The following is a 17,632-nucleotide window of genomic DNA, read 5'->3' on the forward strand; positions in this document are numbered from 1 at the left end:
ATGCTGAGAATACAAAATTTCAGGCATTACCTCTCCCCATGGACAATGCAGTGACTGACAGCCTTCATTTAATGACCAGGAGCAGCAGTGTTTGTATAGAGTTGTCAGTGGTAGTAGACAAGTAACACTGCCTGAAATAACCACAGAAATCAATGTGGAATGTATGATGAATATGCCCGCTAGGCCACTGCTATCAAACAGCCGAAGTGAGAGCCTTCGCTAACTGCATGACATCACCTGCATTGCCTCTCCAGGGCTCGTAATCATATTGATTGGGCCCTTGACAACTCAAAACATGTGATCTGGTCAGATGAGTCCTAATTTCAGTTGGTAAGAGTTGATGGTAGGATTTGAGTGTGGTGCAGACCCCACAAAGCCATGGACCTAAGTCGTCAACAAGGCACTCTGCAAGCTGGTGGTGGCTCCATAATGGTGTGGGTTGTGTTTACATAGAATGGACAGGGCCCTCTGGTCAAACTGCACCAATGATTGACTGCAAATGTTTATGTTCAGCTACTTGGCGACCATTTGCAGCCATTCATGGACTTCATGCTCCCAAGCAATGATGTCATGGCACCAGGACACAACTGTTCATGTTTGGTTTGAAGAACAATCTGGAGAATTCGAGAAAATGATCTGTCCACGCTGATTACTCAGTATGAATCCCATTGAACATATATGGAACATAATTGAGAGGTCAGTTTCTGCACAAACTCCTGCACTGGCAACACTTTTGCAATTATGGGTGGATGTAGAGGTAGCACAGCTCAATATTTCTGCAGGGGACTTCCAAAAACTTTTTGAGTCCATGCCATGATGAGTTGCTGCACTACACTGGGCAAAATGATGTGATATTGGGAGGTATCTCATGACTTTTGTCACGTCATTGTAGTGAAGACAGTATGAATTCATCTTAGTTATCTGCATCATATATTTAGAAATCACATAAACTACCTCTTTAAGAAGGGAAGAGATTTTAATAACTCACATGATCATAGTGGCAGTGTTTGCTACTAAATACTAAATGTGACTGTAGCTAGGGTAGTGGGCATTTTGTCTCTTTTTTTCTTGTCAAGTGACCTGTAGAACAAAACAAATTTTTTCAGGAAATCTTAATGATTTTTGCCTTATACTTTCATTGGTAACTAACTTAAGAAGAAACCATTTTTTATGTAATTTTGTTGCTTTCAGACAAGAATCTGTGAACTACTTGGGCTACTATTCGTCACACGAACAGTTGATGCAGCAGCTTATTTTGGAACAAGCATCCACTTCATGTAATCGCATAAAGAGCATGGTAGCAAAAGGAATGGTTGATTGCAGAACTCATTTGTTATGGGATAAACTTCAGTGTTCTCCAAAAGACACCAAGGAAATGGTAATGTGATTTTTTATACAATTTTTCGTTGTGCCCAGTTGAATTTCAACAGAAAATGAACTCAGTCTGAAAACTCTGCTTGTTGCTCACTTCATTTAATTAATTTGTGTTTTCTATGGCATGTTAGAAATATTAAATTCTTACTTAAGAAGGTAGTAGTGAAAGTAAAATGTCCAGATTTATTTAAAATTATTATTTTTTTAAAAAATTTTCTTAGATATGAAACTTCCTGGCAGATTAAAACTGTATGCTGGACTGAGACTCGAACTCTGGACCTTTGCCTTTTGCAGGCAAGTGCTCTGCCAACTGAGCTACCCAAGCACAACTCACGACCCATCCTCAAGCTTTACTTACACCAGTACCTCATCTCCTACCTTCCAAACTTCACAGAATCTCTCTTGTGAACCCTGCAGAATAATCGTTCCTGGAAGAAATACTATTGTGGAGACATGGTTTAGCCACGGCCTGGGGGATGTTTCCACTCGAACTCAAAATTTTATTCTGGAAACATCCCCCAGGCTGTGGCTAAGCCATGCCTCTGCAATATCCTTTCTTCTAGGCGTGTTAGTTCTGCAAGGTTTGCAGGAGAGCTGTGAAATTTGGAAGGAAGGAGACAAGATACTGGCAGAAGTAAAGCTATGAGGACAGTTCATGAGTCAAGCTTGGGTTGTTGGTAGAGTAGTTGCCACGAAGAAAAAAGCTCCATAGTTCGAGTCTCAGTCTGGCAAACAGTTTTAATCTGCCAGGAAGTTTCATATCAGTGCACACTCCACTGCAGAGTGAAAATTCCATTCTGAGTACATCCCCCAGTCTGTGGCTAAGCTATGTCTCTGTAATATCCTTTCTTACAGGAGTGCTAGTTCTGCAAGGTTCGCAGAAGAGCTTCTGCGAAGTTTGGAAGGTAGAGATGGGATACTGGTGGAAGTAAAGCTGTGTGGACAGGTGTTGTGTTGTGCTTAGGCAGTTTAGTTGGTACAGCACTTGCCCATGAAAGGCAAAGGTCCAGAGTTTGAGTCTCTGTGCGACACACAGTTTTAATCTGCCAGAAAGTTTCATATCAGTGCACACACTGCTGCAGGGTGCAAATTTCATTCTGGACTTTGTTTGATTATAATACCAAATCTTTGTCCAAGCAGAGGTGGTTATTAGACTAGATAAGAAATAATGGTCCACCAAAAGAGATTTATAATGTTTTAAAACCTTCCAAACTTCACAGAAGCTGTCTTGCGAACCTCACAGAATAATCGTTCCTTGAAGAAAGGCTATTGCGGAGACATGGCTTAGCCACGGCTTGGAGCATGTTTCCACTTGAACTCAAAATTTTATTCTGGAAACATCCCCCAGGGGCTCAGAGAATTTAGCATTGTTGTTGTTGTTGCCTTCAATCCAGAGACTGGTTTGCTGCAGCTCTCCATGCTTCTCTATCCTGTGCGAGTTTCTTCATCTCCAAGTAACTACTGCAGTATACATCCTTCTGGATCTGCTTAGTGTATTCATCTCTTGGTCTCCCTCTACAATTTTTACCCTCCATGCTTCCCTCCAATACTAAACTGGTGGTCCGTTAATGCCTCAGAATGTGTCCTACCAACCGATTCCTTCTTTTACTCAGATTGTGCCACAAATTCCTCTTCTCCCCAATTCTGTCCAGTACCTCCTCATTAGTAACCTGATCTACCCATTTAATCTTCGGCATTCTTCTGTACCACCACATTTCGAAAACTTCTACTCTCTTCTTGTCTAAACTATTTATCGTCCATGTTTGACTTCCATACATGGCTACACTCCATACAAATACTTTGATAAAAGACTTTCTGGCACTTAAATCTATACTTGATGTTAACAAATTTCTCTTCTACAGAAACGCTTTCCTTGCCTTAGCCAGACTACATTTTATATCCTCTCTACTTTGACCATAATCAGCTATTTTGCCCCCCAAATAGCAAAAATCATCTACATCTTTGAATGTGTCATTTCCTAATGTAATTCCCTCAGCATCACCTGATTTAATCCAACTACATTCCATTATCCTTGTTCTGCTTTTTCTGATGTTCATCTTATATTCTCCTTTCAAGACACAGTCCATTCCATTCAACTGCTCTTCCAGGTCCTTTGCCGTCTCTGACAGATTACAATGTCATCGGCAAACCTCAATGTTTTTTATTTCTTCTCCGTGGATTTTAATTCCTACTCAAAATTTTTCTTTTGTTTCCTTTACTGCTTGCTCAATATACAGTTTGAATAATATCGGGGGTAGGCTACAACCCTGTCTTACGCCCTTCTCAACCACTGCTTTCCTTTCATGCCCCTTGACTCTTATAACTGCCATCTGGTTTCTGTACAGATTGTGAATAGCCTTTCACTCCCTGTCTCTTACCACTGCCACCTTCAGAATTTGAAAGAGAGTATTCCAGTCAACATTGTCGAAAGATTTCTCCAAGTCCACTAATGCTAGAAACGTAGGTTTGTCTTTCCTTGATCTATCTTCTGAGGTATTGTAGGGTCGGTATTGTCTCGCTAGTTGTAACATTTCTACGGAATCCAAATTGATTTTCCCTGAGGTCAGCTTCTACCAGTTTTTCCATTCATCTGTAAAGAATTCATGTTAGTATTTTGCAACCATGACGTATTAAAACGATAGTTCGGTAATTTTCACACCTGTCAACACCCGTTTTCTTTGGGATGGGAATTACTATATTCTTCCTGAAGTCTGAAGGTATGTCTCCTGTCTCGTACATCTTGCCCACCAGATGATAGTTTTTTTTGTCATGGCTGGCCCTCCCTAGGCTATCAGTAGTTCTAATGGAATGTTGTCTATTCCCGGGACCTTTTTTTGACTTGGGTCCTTCAGTGCTCTGTCAAATTCTTTACACAGTATCATATCTCCCATTTCATCTTCATCTATGTCCTCTTCCATTTCCATTGCATTACCCTCAAGTACATCGCCCTTGTATAGACCCTCAATATACTCCTTCCACCTTTCCACTTTCCCTTCTTTGCTTAGAACTGGGTTTCCATCTGAGCTCTTGATATTCATACAAGTGGTTCTCTTTTCTCCAAAGGTCTCTTTAATTTTCCTGTTAGCAGTATCTATCTTACCCCTAGTGATATGTGCCTCAACATCCTTACATTTGTCCTCTAGCCATCCCTACTTAGCCATTTTGCACTTCCTGTCGATCTCATTTTTGAGACATTTGTATTCCTTTTTGCATGCTCCATTTACTACATTTTTATATTTTCTACTTTCATCAGTTAAATGCAATATCTCTTTTGTTACCCAAGGATTTCTACTAGCCCTTGTCTTGTGACCTACTTGATCCTGTGCTGCCTTCACTATTTCATCTCACAAAGCTATCTCTTCTTCTTCTACCATATTTCTTTCCCCTGTATTTGTCAACTGCTCCCTAATGCTCTCTCTGAAACTCTCTACAGCCTCTGGTTCTTTCAGTTTATCCAGTTCCCATCTCCTTAAATTCCTACCTAATTGCAGTTTATTCAGTTTTAATCTACAGTTCATAACCAATAAATTGTGGTCAGAGTCCCCATCTGCCCCTGGAAAGGTCTTACAATTTAAAACCTGGTTCCTATATCTCTGTCGTACCATTATATAATCTATCTGAAATTTTCCAGTGTCTCCAGGCCTCTTCCACTCATATGACCTCCTTTCTTGATTCTTAAACCAAGTGTCAGCTATGATTAAGTTATGCCCTGTGCAAAATTCTACCAGGCGGCTGCCTCTTTCATTCCTTATCCCCAGTCCATATTCACCTACTACTTTTCCTTCTCTTCCTTTCCCTACTATTGAATTCCAGTCCCCCATGACTATTAAATTTTCATCTCCCTTAATTATCTGAATAATTTCTTTTATTGCATCGTACATTTCTTCAATCTCTTTATCATCTATGGAGATAGTTGGCATAAGAACTTGTACTGGTGTGGTAGGTGTGGGCTTCATGTCTATCTTGGATACAATAATGAGTTCACTATGCTGTTTATAGTAGCTTATCTGTGCTCCTATTTTTTATTCATTATCAAATATACTCCTGCATTATCCCTCTTTGATTTTGTATTTATAAACCTGTTTTCACCTGACCAGAAGTCTTGTTACTGCTGCCACCGAACTTCACTAATCTCCACTATATCTAACTTTAACATATCCATTTCCCTTTTTATATTTTTGAACCTACCTGCCCAATTAAGGGATCTGACATTCCATGCTCTGATTCATAGAATGCCAGTTTTCTTTCTCCTGATAATGACATCATCCTGAGTAGTCCCCGTCCAGAGATCCAAATGGGGGACTATTTTGCCTCCAGAATATTGTACCCAAGAGGATGCCATCATCATTTAACCATACAGTAAAGCTGATGTTACAAGGCCAGATCAGTCAATGATCCAGACTGTTGCCCCTGCAACTACTAAAAAGGCTGCTGCTCTTCTTCAGGAACCACACGTTTGTCTGGCCTCTCAAAAGATACCCCTCCATTGTGGTTGCACCTACGGTATGGCTATCTGTAGTGCTGAGGCATGCAAGCCACCCCACCAGTGACAAGGTCCATGTTTCATGCGGGGAATTTAGCATCACAGGAAGGATAAAAATGCCAAAAGTGAATGATGGTTGTTCAAATCACTGCTATTCATGGTGCACTGCAGCTATTGTAACCAGACATTCCATTTTATACCAAATACTGTTCTTAATTTCAGTACCTGATATCACACTGGAATAGAAAGAAGAGAAATACTCACGACCTAGCTGACAGCCATCGTAGCCTCTTTTACATGTGGTTGCTGGACTCTCCAGAAAAGGAGAACTTGTTGAAAGAATGTTTATTGTATGAATTAGAATGTAAGCCTAATAATTTGTTCATGTGACTATTATTACTACTATTATCTGAGTTATTATTTGAACATTTGGACCTAACTTTATGTGTATCTGTTTACATATAATTTAGATTGTAAGGCTTATGTCCATTTACATATGATTATCACAGTGTTAATCTGACACATTCTTCATCCTGGTGATACACTTCTGTCACATATCCATGAAACCCAAAAATAAGCAATCTAAAGGAAGGGGGAAGAGGATATAGTCAAAGATCCTTCTTATTTCATTCCCATTTTCGTTCTCTTTGTCTTTTCTGTATTTCTTCCACTATGCACAATGCATCACATTTCATGCATCCACATCCATAGGAAGGAGACCCAATTTCACTGAGCACATGTTTGACACATTTTAGGTTCTGAACTAGAAAATGATTATGAGTCTCGGTCTGCTAACTCTTAAATTTTGCATGCCTTGCATCAGTTATTGGATGCTGAGCAGGAATATTAGGTGTTGCACACTGTGGAACCAACGGTTTCATCATGCGGGTTTTGTGGAAGGGACGACCCTCACTAAGAAAACCCTCTACTCCAAGGTGAGTAAAACACAACAGTGAATGTTAAGCTAAAACACAGACATGTTGCTACATCTGCGAGTAGCTGGATATCAGCATATGCGTGTGAACCCAAGAGAGAAACACTTGAAGCCACAAGGCAGAAGGGCCGCATGCAGAAGAGAACATGACACCAAGCAGTAGCTGAGCTAAACATGGCTGCCTGATGACAAACAGGACACAGACAAGTACAAGGCCAAAGCAATCGATGTAAACAGTTAAATGCAAAGCAGAAACCTTTGCCACAGCAATGTCAACAGGTCAAGAGGAAAGAGAGAGACAATCTGAATCACAATCAGAGAGAAAGACCAAGTGCCAAGTGAGGTTGTTATCCAGTATTTTGTAGTATAGTGGTGATAGTGACTGACAATATCAGATGCGAGTGTAGAACTGACTGAAAGTTTGCTGGTTGGCCATATTTATATTGGTCGTGAGGAGTACTATTAATTAGTGTAGTCATGTAACAATAGGAGTGGCATGCTCATGCTTAGCTTTACCCAGACATATGAGACTGAGGCTGTATGAACTGGATGGTTGTCTGGCTACTCGAAGATACAAAGGTAACCCGATTAAAAAGAGCAGTCTTCAACCTAAACCCTTATCCAAATGGGGCAGAAATTGGTAGATGTTATATACATGTACAGACAAACAAATTATTACAATTTCAGAAATGCTGAATGATTTAGTCAAGAGGAAGAGCTTTACAAATTGAGTGAATCAATAATGTGTTTGTCCACCTCTGGCTGTTAAGCAAGCAGTTATTTGGCTTGGCATTGACTGAATTGTGTTATGTCCTTTAGAGGGATACTGTGGCAATTTCTGTCCAAGGGTTTGTTAGGGAATTCTGAGCTGGATGGAATGCCTTGCTCATAATGCTTCAAACGTTCTCACTTGGGGAGAGATCTGGCAGCCTTAAAATGAGAAGATAATATGGTTATTGCATGCCTGCTTGTTAAAGTTAATTGTATGGAAAAAATTCCTCAGTAGCTCCTCCAGGGGAGCTATTTATACATTTCTTTTGTGGCTACATGAGTCCTTAATATTATCCCGTTTGGATTATTTCTGTGTTGCATACATATCCACAGTGTCATTGGTATTAAACTTGCTCAATCCTGTAGTTCTTCAGGCTTTCCTGCCGATCTGTTAACATTTTGAAAAAATGGGACGTCTGCCAGATGTTCACGTCGTTCTTGCATCCGATGGTGTAACTCACTGTCTTCTTCAGGTGCTATCCAAGAATGGTTCTTGGGCAGATCGAGTCCAGTATTTATGCCTGCGAGGTTCTGGGCACTCCCTAGTTCGTCCATGCTGCCATCAGGTGTTCCCTCCTCGTCCATGCTCGCTAGATGCCGATCCCATGGTCCTCTCTGGTCGCTGGTGTTCCCACTGCTTTCCACACCCAGTTAGGCTGCTCTCTGGGGTTGCAGTCATCTCAGTAGTGTCTGGTGTTCTCTATCTTGGTTGTTTCCTTGGTCTCCACTTCTGTTTCATGCTGGGCGATTTATAACTGGTCCACACCGCGTTGAGTGTTTCGTTCACGATCCACACCCATCAGGCCTGACTCCCATGGTCCCCTCTGGTCATTGGTGTTCCGAATGCCATCTGCGCCCAGTGTGGCTCTCCTCTGGGGTTGTGGTCATCATCATGGGTCTGTCAAAACTGGTCTGTAATGCTGGTGTTCTGTCTCATTTTGTTTCCTCGGTTTCCACTTCTGTCTCTTGCTGGGCACTCTGTAAACAGTCTGCGCCATGTCGAGTGTTCTGTCTCTGGTCCGCATGTGCCAGGTGCATGTCCAGCAGTTGCCTCTGAACTTTGGTGTACCGACCAACGTCTGCCCTGACTTGGATGTCCTCTAGGTTCATGGTTGTGATCTCAGGAGTGTCAGGACAAATCTGCAGCGTCTGGTGCTCTGTCTCGTGGCTGTTTTCTCAGTACCCACTCCTGCTTCTTCTGAAATCTCCATGTGTTTTGCATTGAGTTTTCAGAAGTTCAAGAGCCGGATCCCAGGCCATGCTGAGCTGGTATCCGTTGTCACGGCTGATTAGATTCTCCGTGATCTTGATCTTGATGGATGCTTTTATGACATAGTCCCAATATCTAAGGGCCTGTGTGACAATCATGGTGTCATTGTAGTTCATCAAGTGACCGAGCTCTAGACAGTGTTCTGCTGTTGCAGATTTGGTTGCCTGTCCGAGTCTGATGCGACTCTGATGTTCTTTATACCTGATGTCCTCAGTCCTGGTGGTCTGGCCGATTTATGACATCCCACACTCACATGGTATGTTGTAAATGCCTGGCTTCCGTAACTCCAGGTCATCCTTTACATTACCCAACATTGTCCCAATCTTAGTGAGTGGGAAAATTATACTCTTGATGTCATGTTTCATGAGAATTCTCCTTATCTTAGCAGAGATCGATCCAGCATATGGCAAGTATGCCACCCTCTTTGCCTCTTCTGATTCTTCTTCTAGATTCTGTGGTTCACTGGCAGGTCAGAGTGCCTTCTGGATGACTCTAGACGAGAATCCATTCTAGCTGAACATCGACTGTAAGTGTTCTATTGCCATCACCAAACTGTTGGTGTCTGACAGAGTACGTGCTCTGTGGACTAGCTAAATCCAATTCACTACAGTTGTATGAGGCTGACAACTGGAGCCTGTCACGCAAATCCCATTGACAGCCTTCTTGCAGAAGCAGGCATGCTGCTGCTGCAAGTCTGGCATCAGCAACTTCTTGTTAATTATGCATAATAATTCAATCATCACCTAGCTATCCATACCACCCAGTTCTGTTCAGCAGTCAGGAGCCTAGTATTAAGGAATGAACTTCAGCTTCCCCAGTCCAATTTCATGCACAGATCCTCTCAAGGGGCTCCTCCTTGGTATGTAAATCTCCCAAAGCTACACCTTAACCTGTGTTGTCAACCAAAAGGGAACACAGACCCTAATATCTACTGATGACTATTTCTTTTGATCCTATGTGAGTAGCTGTACTCTGAAACAATCCACTCAGGCAGTTCTACAACTAATGGTAGAGTTTGGTATGTGTTTGTGTCCACTGTTGTTCAAGAACTATTGTCTCTGCCAAATGCATATATTGTGTTCACTGTTGAGATGAAAGCCATAATATGAGCCTTGCAACACCTCAGAACCCAAGACATCATAGGGTTCCTATTCTGCTGCAACTCACTGAGCTGTTTTCAAGCTGTAAAAAGTGCTGTCCAAAGAATACATTAGTTTCAAGTGGTCAAAATCTGCTATCTGAACTGCAAAACACTACCATCGTGTTCATCTGGATGTGAAGCCGTGCTGGTATACCAGGAAATGAGCTTACTGACCAATTGGCCAAGGGTGTGACTGCAAGTGAATTACTAGAAATGGAAATACCTGGTACTTACCAATGATACCAACACAGGAACCTAATGATCCTGAAAGCTTGGGATATGGAGTGGCAAGCTATCAGTACCCACAACCAATTAAGAATGATTAAGGAAACCACTTGTGGCTGGAGGACTTCCTACCAGGCTTCGTAGAAAGTCTGTGTCACTTGACACAAACTGCAGTTTAACCATTCTAGCCTCACATAGTTCCATTTTAGATGTAACTGACACTAGTATTTTTCCTACAGAATTCTTTATTTTAAGTCATTAAGTATGATAGATGTAGAGAGAGAACTTCTGGCCACAAAAGGGGCCCCATTGAACCTTCAGCTGGGTCCTCCCCAGCACCGACATCCTCTAACACTGTCCCATCCTTCATTTCAGTGTCTGCTTCACGTCCTGTGCCGTATGGATCCTTCCCACCAACATCAGCTTTTCTGAATTGTGCAGGTGGGAACTTTCCCTGCTATACATCCTATGTTCCCGTAACCCTCCTGGCCTCAACCTTCGTTAGTCACTGTCCTCACTCATTCAGCACCTTCCCTATTCCCATTCCTAGCACTACACGGCCGGCATTCCCCCATCACACCCAGTCTTTTTATTTCTCTCCTTTTCCGCTACTTACCTCCCCTCCCCCCCTCCCCACCTCTCCCCTGTCCTCTGTCTAACCTGCAGCACTTCACTGTCTGCCACCCTCACCATACTATCCCTCCCCCTCCCCGCCCCTGGTGTTGCTGTTCGCAGTGTGGTTTCAGTTGCCTGAGACTGCAGTTGTGTGCAAGTTGCGTTTGTGTGTGTGTGTGTGTGTGTGTGTGTGTGTGTGTGTGTGTGTGTGTGTGTGTGTGTGTGTGTGTGTGTGTGTCTGTGTCTGTCTGTCTGTGTCTGTTGTTGACAAAGGCCTTAACAGCTGAAAGCTTTACTTGTGAGTCATTTTGTTGTGCCTATCTGCGACTCAGCATCTCCACTATATGGTGAGTAGCAACTTTCCTTTTCATAATATTGTTACATTCCATCCTGGATTTTCCATTGTTTGATTTACTTATCTTTTTGTTATATGGATTACCTCTCTTTTAGCCTCTACAAATTGTTTCCAAAATATCTGGACATTCCTCCCCAGCTTGTTATTGCTTTAGTCAAATAATGGATTACATTAGTGCTATAGCAAATAGATTTGACAGTAAAAAAGATTTTCTTTACCCTCATTCTCGACATAATCATTAACATCAGAGTTTATCTAAGGTGGAGAGAATTGTAATCCAGTAGTCTAGTCCCTATCAAACCACAATCCTCACCACCACATCCTCACCTATTACTCATTGTAAAACTGAGTCCATTGTGTATTCAAGGGTAAATATTCTAATTTTTATATCCTGAAAGCAACAGAAGACATGCCAGACCCATTAAATAAGAGAACTGTACCACATGTCAGAAACATATAAAACATCCAACAGCAGTTAAACTGATAGCATCCTTAATTTCAGTAAGATGTGACTCAGATGGTATTGTTGAATATGAATACAAGAGAATTGCAAGCAAAGGAATATCATGAACAGAGTTGACAGCAGTTTAAAGCAAGAAACCTTGCATCTCTCCTAATGTGTTTGAACACTATGGTTTATTTCAAGACTGAATAGACTATCATGAACATTATGCAGTACCACTAAAGCAACAATACGAATGTTGTAAAGCTAACCTAGGGGCAAAGGTCAGTGTCAATATATGCTGTCTGCCAATGTATTAGATGGGTACTGAAGCAAAAGATTCAAAAAGAGGCAGTATCTGTGGCATGTGCAACATCTCAGTTGTATTAGGCTTGATCAGGTAGGCTGAGAAAGGGTAGGCATAGCAGATATGTAAAAATTATGAAAAAAATTAATGGTGAATGCAAGAAAACTGCTGCATTCATGCTGGCAGTCAGTTCTCCAGCATTACCTAGACATACAACAGCAGTGTTTGTCCTCCTTAATATGAAACCTCATGGTCCAAACCAAATGTGTGGTTTCAACTGGGAGCATGGTAGACATACCATATTTCCGTGAGGAACAAGTACATGAAACGTTTTGGACAACCATCCAGCTTGAGTTGAGACTGTACAACTTTTGTAGACAAAAACATTAAATGTCAGGAAATTTAAGTTTTAAAATGGATATAATTATCTGAATTGAAGAAAATGTATGAAATTAAGAAACAGCACTCATTTATATCATTTGTCAATGGCCAAATTAACGTATTGATAAAAGCATGTCCCTATGTGCACTTTAGCTACTGAGACTAGTGTGATCACTTACACCTGTATGTGAATTTTCAATGATTGTCTTATGGTGAGTCACAAATGTAGCTGACTATGTGGAAGAAATTGAATTCATGAAGTATTACTCTAATCTTGACAACATTAAGGCAAACTAACTACATCTCTTTCCGAGGGAGCTGCCAATTATCGTTCAGTTCCCACAGAATAAAATTTCCTTTGTTAAATCAGGAACGTCCTCCTAAATGGTTTTCCTCAAAAGAATGAGCTATACTACTGTATTATTGTAGGGTAATGTTGTTCCCTGTTCCAGTAAATATTAATGCCAAATTTTACAATACTAGTAACAGCCTCATGAAGCACCCTTCCTGAATCAGGTCACATTTTGCTGCTCTTTATCCAGCATCAACAGTATCTAAACAGGATTTAAGAGTTTGTGGCAAAAAGTTGTTAGAACATATAATAGTTCTCATTAGTTTTAACCACATTTTTCAGTCATTTAATTTACCTCAATAGTATCTCATATTCCTGAGCCTCCTATAATGTAACCTCTCATGATGACCACATTCCATAGACTTACCATGACAGTCTTAAAGGGTAGAAAGGCCTTAAATTACCATAGGGAACAATCAGTGCTGCAGATGAACTCTCTCTACTACATTTTAACATAATACTTATTTTGTTTTCATTTTGGTATTACTACTTTCTTTATGGTTTTATTCCAATAAGATATTACCTGGACATACACAGTCATGTTTCGCATGTTAGCACACAGCTTCAGGCTTTTTTGGAAGGTGCACCAGCCTCACATTAAATCCACCTGATGGATTCATGACAAGAGCTGGTGTGCCAACCAGCCAGGATTTGGTTTTTTGACAATTTCCCACATCTGACTAAATGAATACTGGGATTTTACCCATGTCGACCTCAGTTACACAATTCTCAAACATTTACAAAACGTTCACACAATTTCATATGGTTAACATTAGATGCAGGCAGATGGGATACACAAATTCCATCTGGGGGGTGGGGGGTGACATGAAGGGCATTCAGTCACCCTGTAAAAATAACATTGCCATATCCAGATTAACATGCCGACTATATGTAGACACGGGATAAGGCTAGGAAAACAAGGGGTATCAACAAAAACTTGTGGATCACTTTCTTATATTTAATTACCATTCATCATAATGAAGCATCTGAAGGCATTTTTCCTATCTTATACAAAACTTGTTTCAGAATACCTTAATACAAGTGCTGTCAACATATCTTTTAATACCTTAATATAAAGCCCACGCATACATTTATCCCTGCCTCCTCTTCCCCCCCCCCCCTCCCCTCCCCCCTGCTTTGAATGAACACCTTAAAGATCCTGTTACAACCGACACAATTTGTTTCAGAGAAGCTCAGATTTCCTGTTTATAAGTTATTTCTGTCTTTGATGAATGCTTTAAGGAAAATTGATTTCTTGTGTAAGTACAAATGATACTCTGTACTTTCATGATTGTGACATCAAAATTTATTTTGTTTTCAGACAAGTAATTCGGACCTAACATATAGTGAGTTCTGTGAATTATGTGAATTGGCTGTTACTGAACCACTTAGTCATCTCGACCCTCGTCTTGGTCCACTGTTATGTCAGCCCATAACATGGTATGAAAACTTAGCAAGAACCCTGCTGTACAAGTATTCTGAACATAGCCGCCATTTTGAAGCACCAGATGGAAGCACACAACATATTGTGATCCTACACCCTCGATATCTTGAAGCATTTATGATGCTTTCCATTGACTTCCTAACCTCGAGAGGTGTAAGTCTCAATTACATAACTATAGCTCTAAGGTAGTCTGTCTACTGTTAAATTAGATGCTTTTTGAGTGTTTACATTCGTGTTTATCTTCTTTGTAGATAAAACTAAATAAATTGTGATATAGATCACAACATTAACTGGGAAGACATAGTTTTGGCATTTAATTAGACTTCAGATATAACTAACAGAGATTTTATATAATTTGTACAGAACGGATAGTTTCCCAGAAAGCACAAGAGTACAGCCAGTTTAGTTCAGTAGCATTTTAAAAGGGATTTCATTAATTATCTTTATTAGATTGGAGAGCTGACCAAATCATAGAAGGCAATAAGGTGTGTATTTGAATAATGGTAAATAATGAAGGTGTATTCACATGTGATCAGATCAGCTAAATAATGAAGCTGTATTCACATGTGATCAGATCAGGTCCACAGACATACATGAGTGTCATCATGATCTGTAGTTTTCAAGAGAATAGGTTGTGGTTTTGGAGGAGGAAGTAAAAAAGAAGAGAAAAATTGGGTAAATGAAGTGGCACTTAGGCACTTTGGCACACTAACAGCAAAGCACAAAGAAAGTTGCCAGTTAATAAATGGGGAGTGAATGCATAGGCTGTAGCACCCATGTTTCAAGTATTAGCCTGCTGTGCCATGAACATTACTTTGGTTTATGTTCGTGGCATTGCTAACCACTACTTCAGTAATCTTTGTTAGCACACTTAATAGCAATATAATCACCTTTGTTTACAGTTCCAGGATTGACACCTATAACTCCTGTCTATCTTTTCAGTTTCAATCTTACAGTCATGCCTATGCACCTTCAGTTGTAAAACATATAGTGTAACAATTTGTTTTGTCACTGCTGGTATACAGAGTTGAGAATTAGGTATTTATCAGTCTTATGGTCTTTGTCATTAATGTATTCATTCCTCTTTGTTGTCTCTCTTTGCCTGGGAGAAATAAAGGAACACAGAGGTGACAGTCACTTATACTTTACAAATTGGCTTTATTGTGCATGTGCAGCACTGAGCAGAGGGAAACCATATGAGATCATGCACTACTAGAACATTTGTCCACTCTCCTTGGAAGATTAGTCACTTATAGTACTAACTGTTAAGGAGGTAAAAGGCTTGACATGCATATTTCTTTAAAGGAGAAGGAAATAGTTGTTAATGCAGAACTACTTTTAATGTTATGTTGGATACCATCATTGTGAAGCTAAAGTGCCATGTTTGATGGTTTTCTTATTGTAATTTGTATGTTAAGAAAATTTAATCCTTAGCTTCACTGATGCTTAAAGATCTATCAAAATATATGTCATTTTTAGTCAAGGTTGGCATAATAAAATATTGGGAAATGTAACATTAATGTATAAGCCCACTTCCATCAATGTGCATCTATTTTTGATTCCAAATTAAGTTGTATGGCATGACACCTACACTTTTACTCATACAATAGAAGTACAATACCTTCAGAAAGTACTTAGCATACAAGAAAAACACACACACACACACACACACACACACACACACACTGCTTAATTTCTAAAATTTTGGGTACTGGAATGCAATTCTTCAGGCATAAAAGAGAAAAAATTGTCTAGTAAACATGGGCTCTAACATGATTTTCTTAAGAGCTCTAAGCACATGTTCAGTAGAAGAGATGTGTTTCACAGTAGAGAAGATGAACAAATGCTCATAGTTCTTCAGGTATGTATTTTAAGTCCCCCTCCCCCTGTCGTTTCGGCCTGCTATGGACCACGAAGATTTTTATCTCTTCCCTGATTGTGTTTTCCCCTTTTGCCAGTAGATTTTCATTTTGGCTGACTGTGGTTCTTTTCTCTGTTTTGACCATTTGTAGGCAGGACGTGGAACTCGCGTAGTAAGCGAAATAAAGTTTTTAGTAATTTTGACTTTTTCTCTGAAAACTTCTCAATCCTGAATGTCATCAAATGAAATTTCAGCTTCCTGTAAATCCTTTATAACTTGGCTTGCCCATTTTGGATACGATTTTGTTTTTGAAATTGATGAATGTATGCGATGAGTAAGTCTTTGCGGGTTCATTCTTTCCAGATGACCAAAAAAACATCATTCTCCACTTCCTCATGCTGGTAACAATGTCTTCTGTATGTTTGTATAATTCACAGTTGTGTCTTCAGCAGAAATCTCTATTTTCTTTGATAGGGCCAAAGAGTTTCCCCAAATTTTCCAATCTTTTATTTCAAGTTTTTGTAGTGGTTCTTTCTTCGTCATGTTTAAACATTCTGATGCATACAAAGCTGACGGTCTAATTACGGTGTTATAATGACAAAGTTTTAGGTTTAAAGGCAGGCTTTTGCTTTTGTATAAGTCTTTGCACAGATGTAATGCGCCTTCTAGTTTAGAACACCTATTTTCCACAGCTGCATTTTCTGAACCATCAGGTGTAATTGTTTCTCCAAGATATTTAAATTTCTTGGACTGCTTGATTTTCTCTTGTTGTATTTCAATATGAGGAGGAGTGTGTTTGATGTTTGTAATGAATTCAGTTTTGTTAAATTCTATTTTTAGGCCAGTATTAGCAGCAATTGATTGTAGGCTGGACACTTGAACCTTAGCTTCATCAATATTATTTGCAATGAGTGCCAAATCATCAGCAAAAGCCAAACAGTTTCCACTGAGGCCATTTCTTTTGTGTCAAATTTGAATCCCATAACCTGGCGGTACTGCTGTTTTCCACTCTCTGACGATCTTTTCCAGGACACAGTTGAAAAGCAATGGGGAGAGCAGATCACCTTGTCTCACCCCTGTACAAATTTCAAATGGTTCTGATAGTTCACCTCTGAACTTGACCTTTGACACTGTGTTATTTAAAGTGGTGTTTATCAGATTAATTGTTTTCCTATCTAGACCAAATACAGCACGGGTGTTCTTTATTGTTTCTCGATCAATTGAGTCATATGCTTTTTGAAAGTCGACAAAGGTCACAACATACGTTTTTGATCTTGATTTGGTGTATGATATAACAGATTTCAGGTTATGGATCTGCTCTGCACAGGATCTTGATGTCCTGAAACCAGCTTGATATTCACCCAGTTGTTGATCTAAGACTGATTCAGCTCTGTTTAACAACAGTCTCAAAAAGATCTTGTATGTCGTTGGTAGCAAAGAGATCCCTCGGTAATTATTCAGATCACTCTTATCACCTTTTTTATGAAGTGGGTGAATAATTGCTATGGTGCAATTTGGGGATAGAGTTTCAGTTTCCCAAATCTTCACTATGATATCATGGAGATGTTTTTTTGTATCATGATCTGTGTATTTCCACATTTCAGCCAAGATGTGATCCTCACCTCCAGATTTGTTATTTTTCGAGCTTTGTATAGTTTTCATCATTTCATCTAATGT

The 17,632-nt window shown here is 40.0% G+C and overlaps 1 protein-coding gene across 1 annotated transcript in view; it reads left to right on the forward strand.

Moving 5' to 3' along the window:
* Positions 1-17,632, forward strand: part of LOC126249194 (KICSTOR complex protein SZT2-like) — a 706,154-nt gene that overhangs the window by 678,210 nt on the left and 10,312 nt on the right. Inside the window, exons 57-58 of the mRNA XM_049950848.1 lie at positions 1,192-1,375; positions 13,987-14,247. Coding sequence (XP_049806805.1) covers positions 1,192-1,375; positions 13,987-14,247 — 445 coding nt within the window. The remainder of the gene's footprint in view (positions 1-1,191; positions 1,376-13,986; positions 14,248-17,632) is intronic.

Source organism: Schistocerca nitens, chromosome 3 (genome assembly GCF_023898315.1).
Source record: "Schistocerca nitens isolate TAMUIC-IGC-003100 chromosome 3, iqSchNite1.1, whole genome shotgun sequence".
NCBI classification, from domain to species: domain Eukaryota; kingdom Metazoa; phylum Arthropoda; class Insecta; order Orthoptera; family Acrididae; genus Schistocerca; species Schistocerca nitens.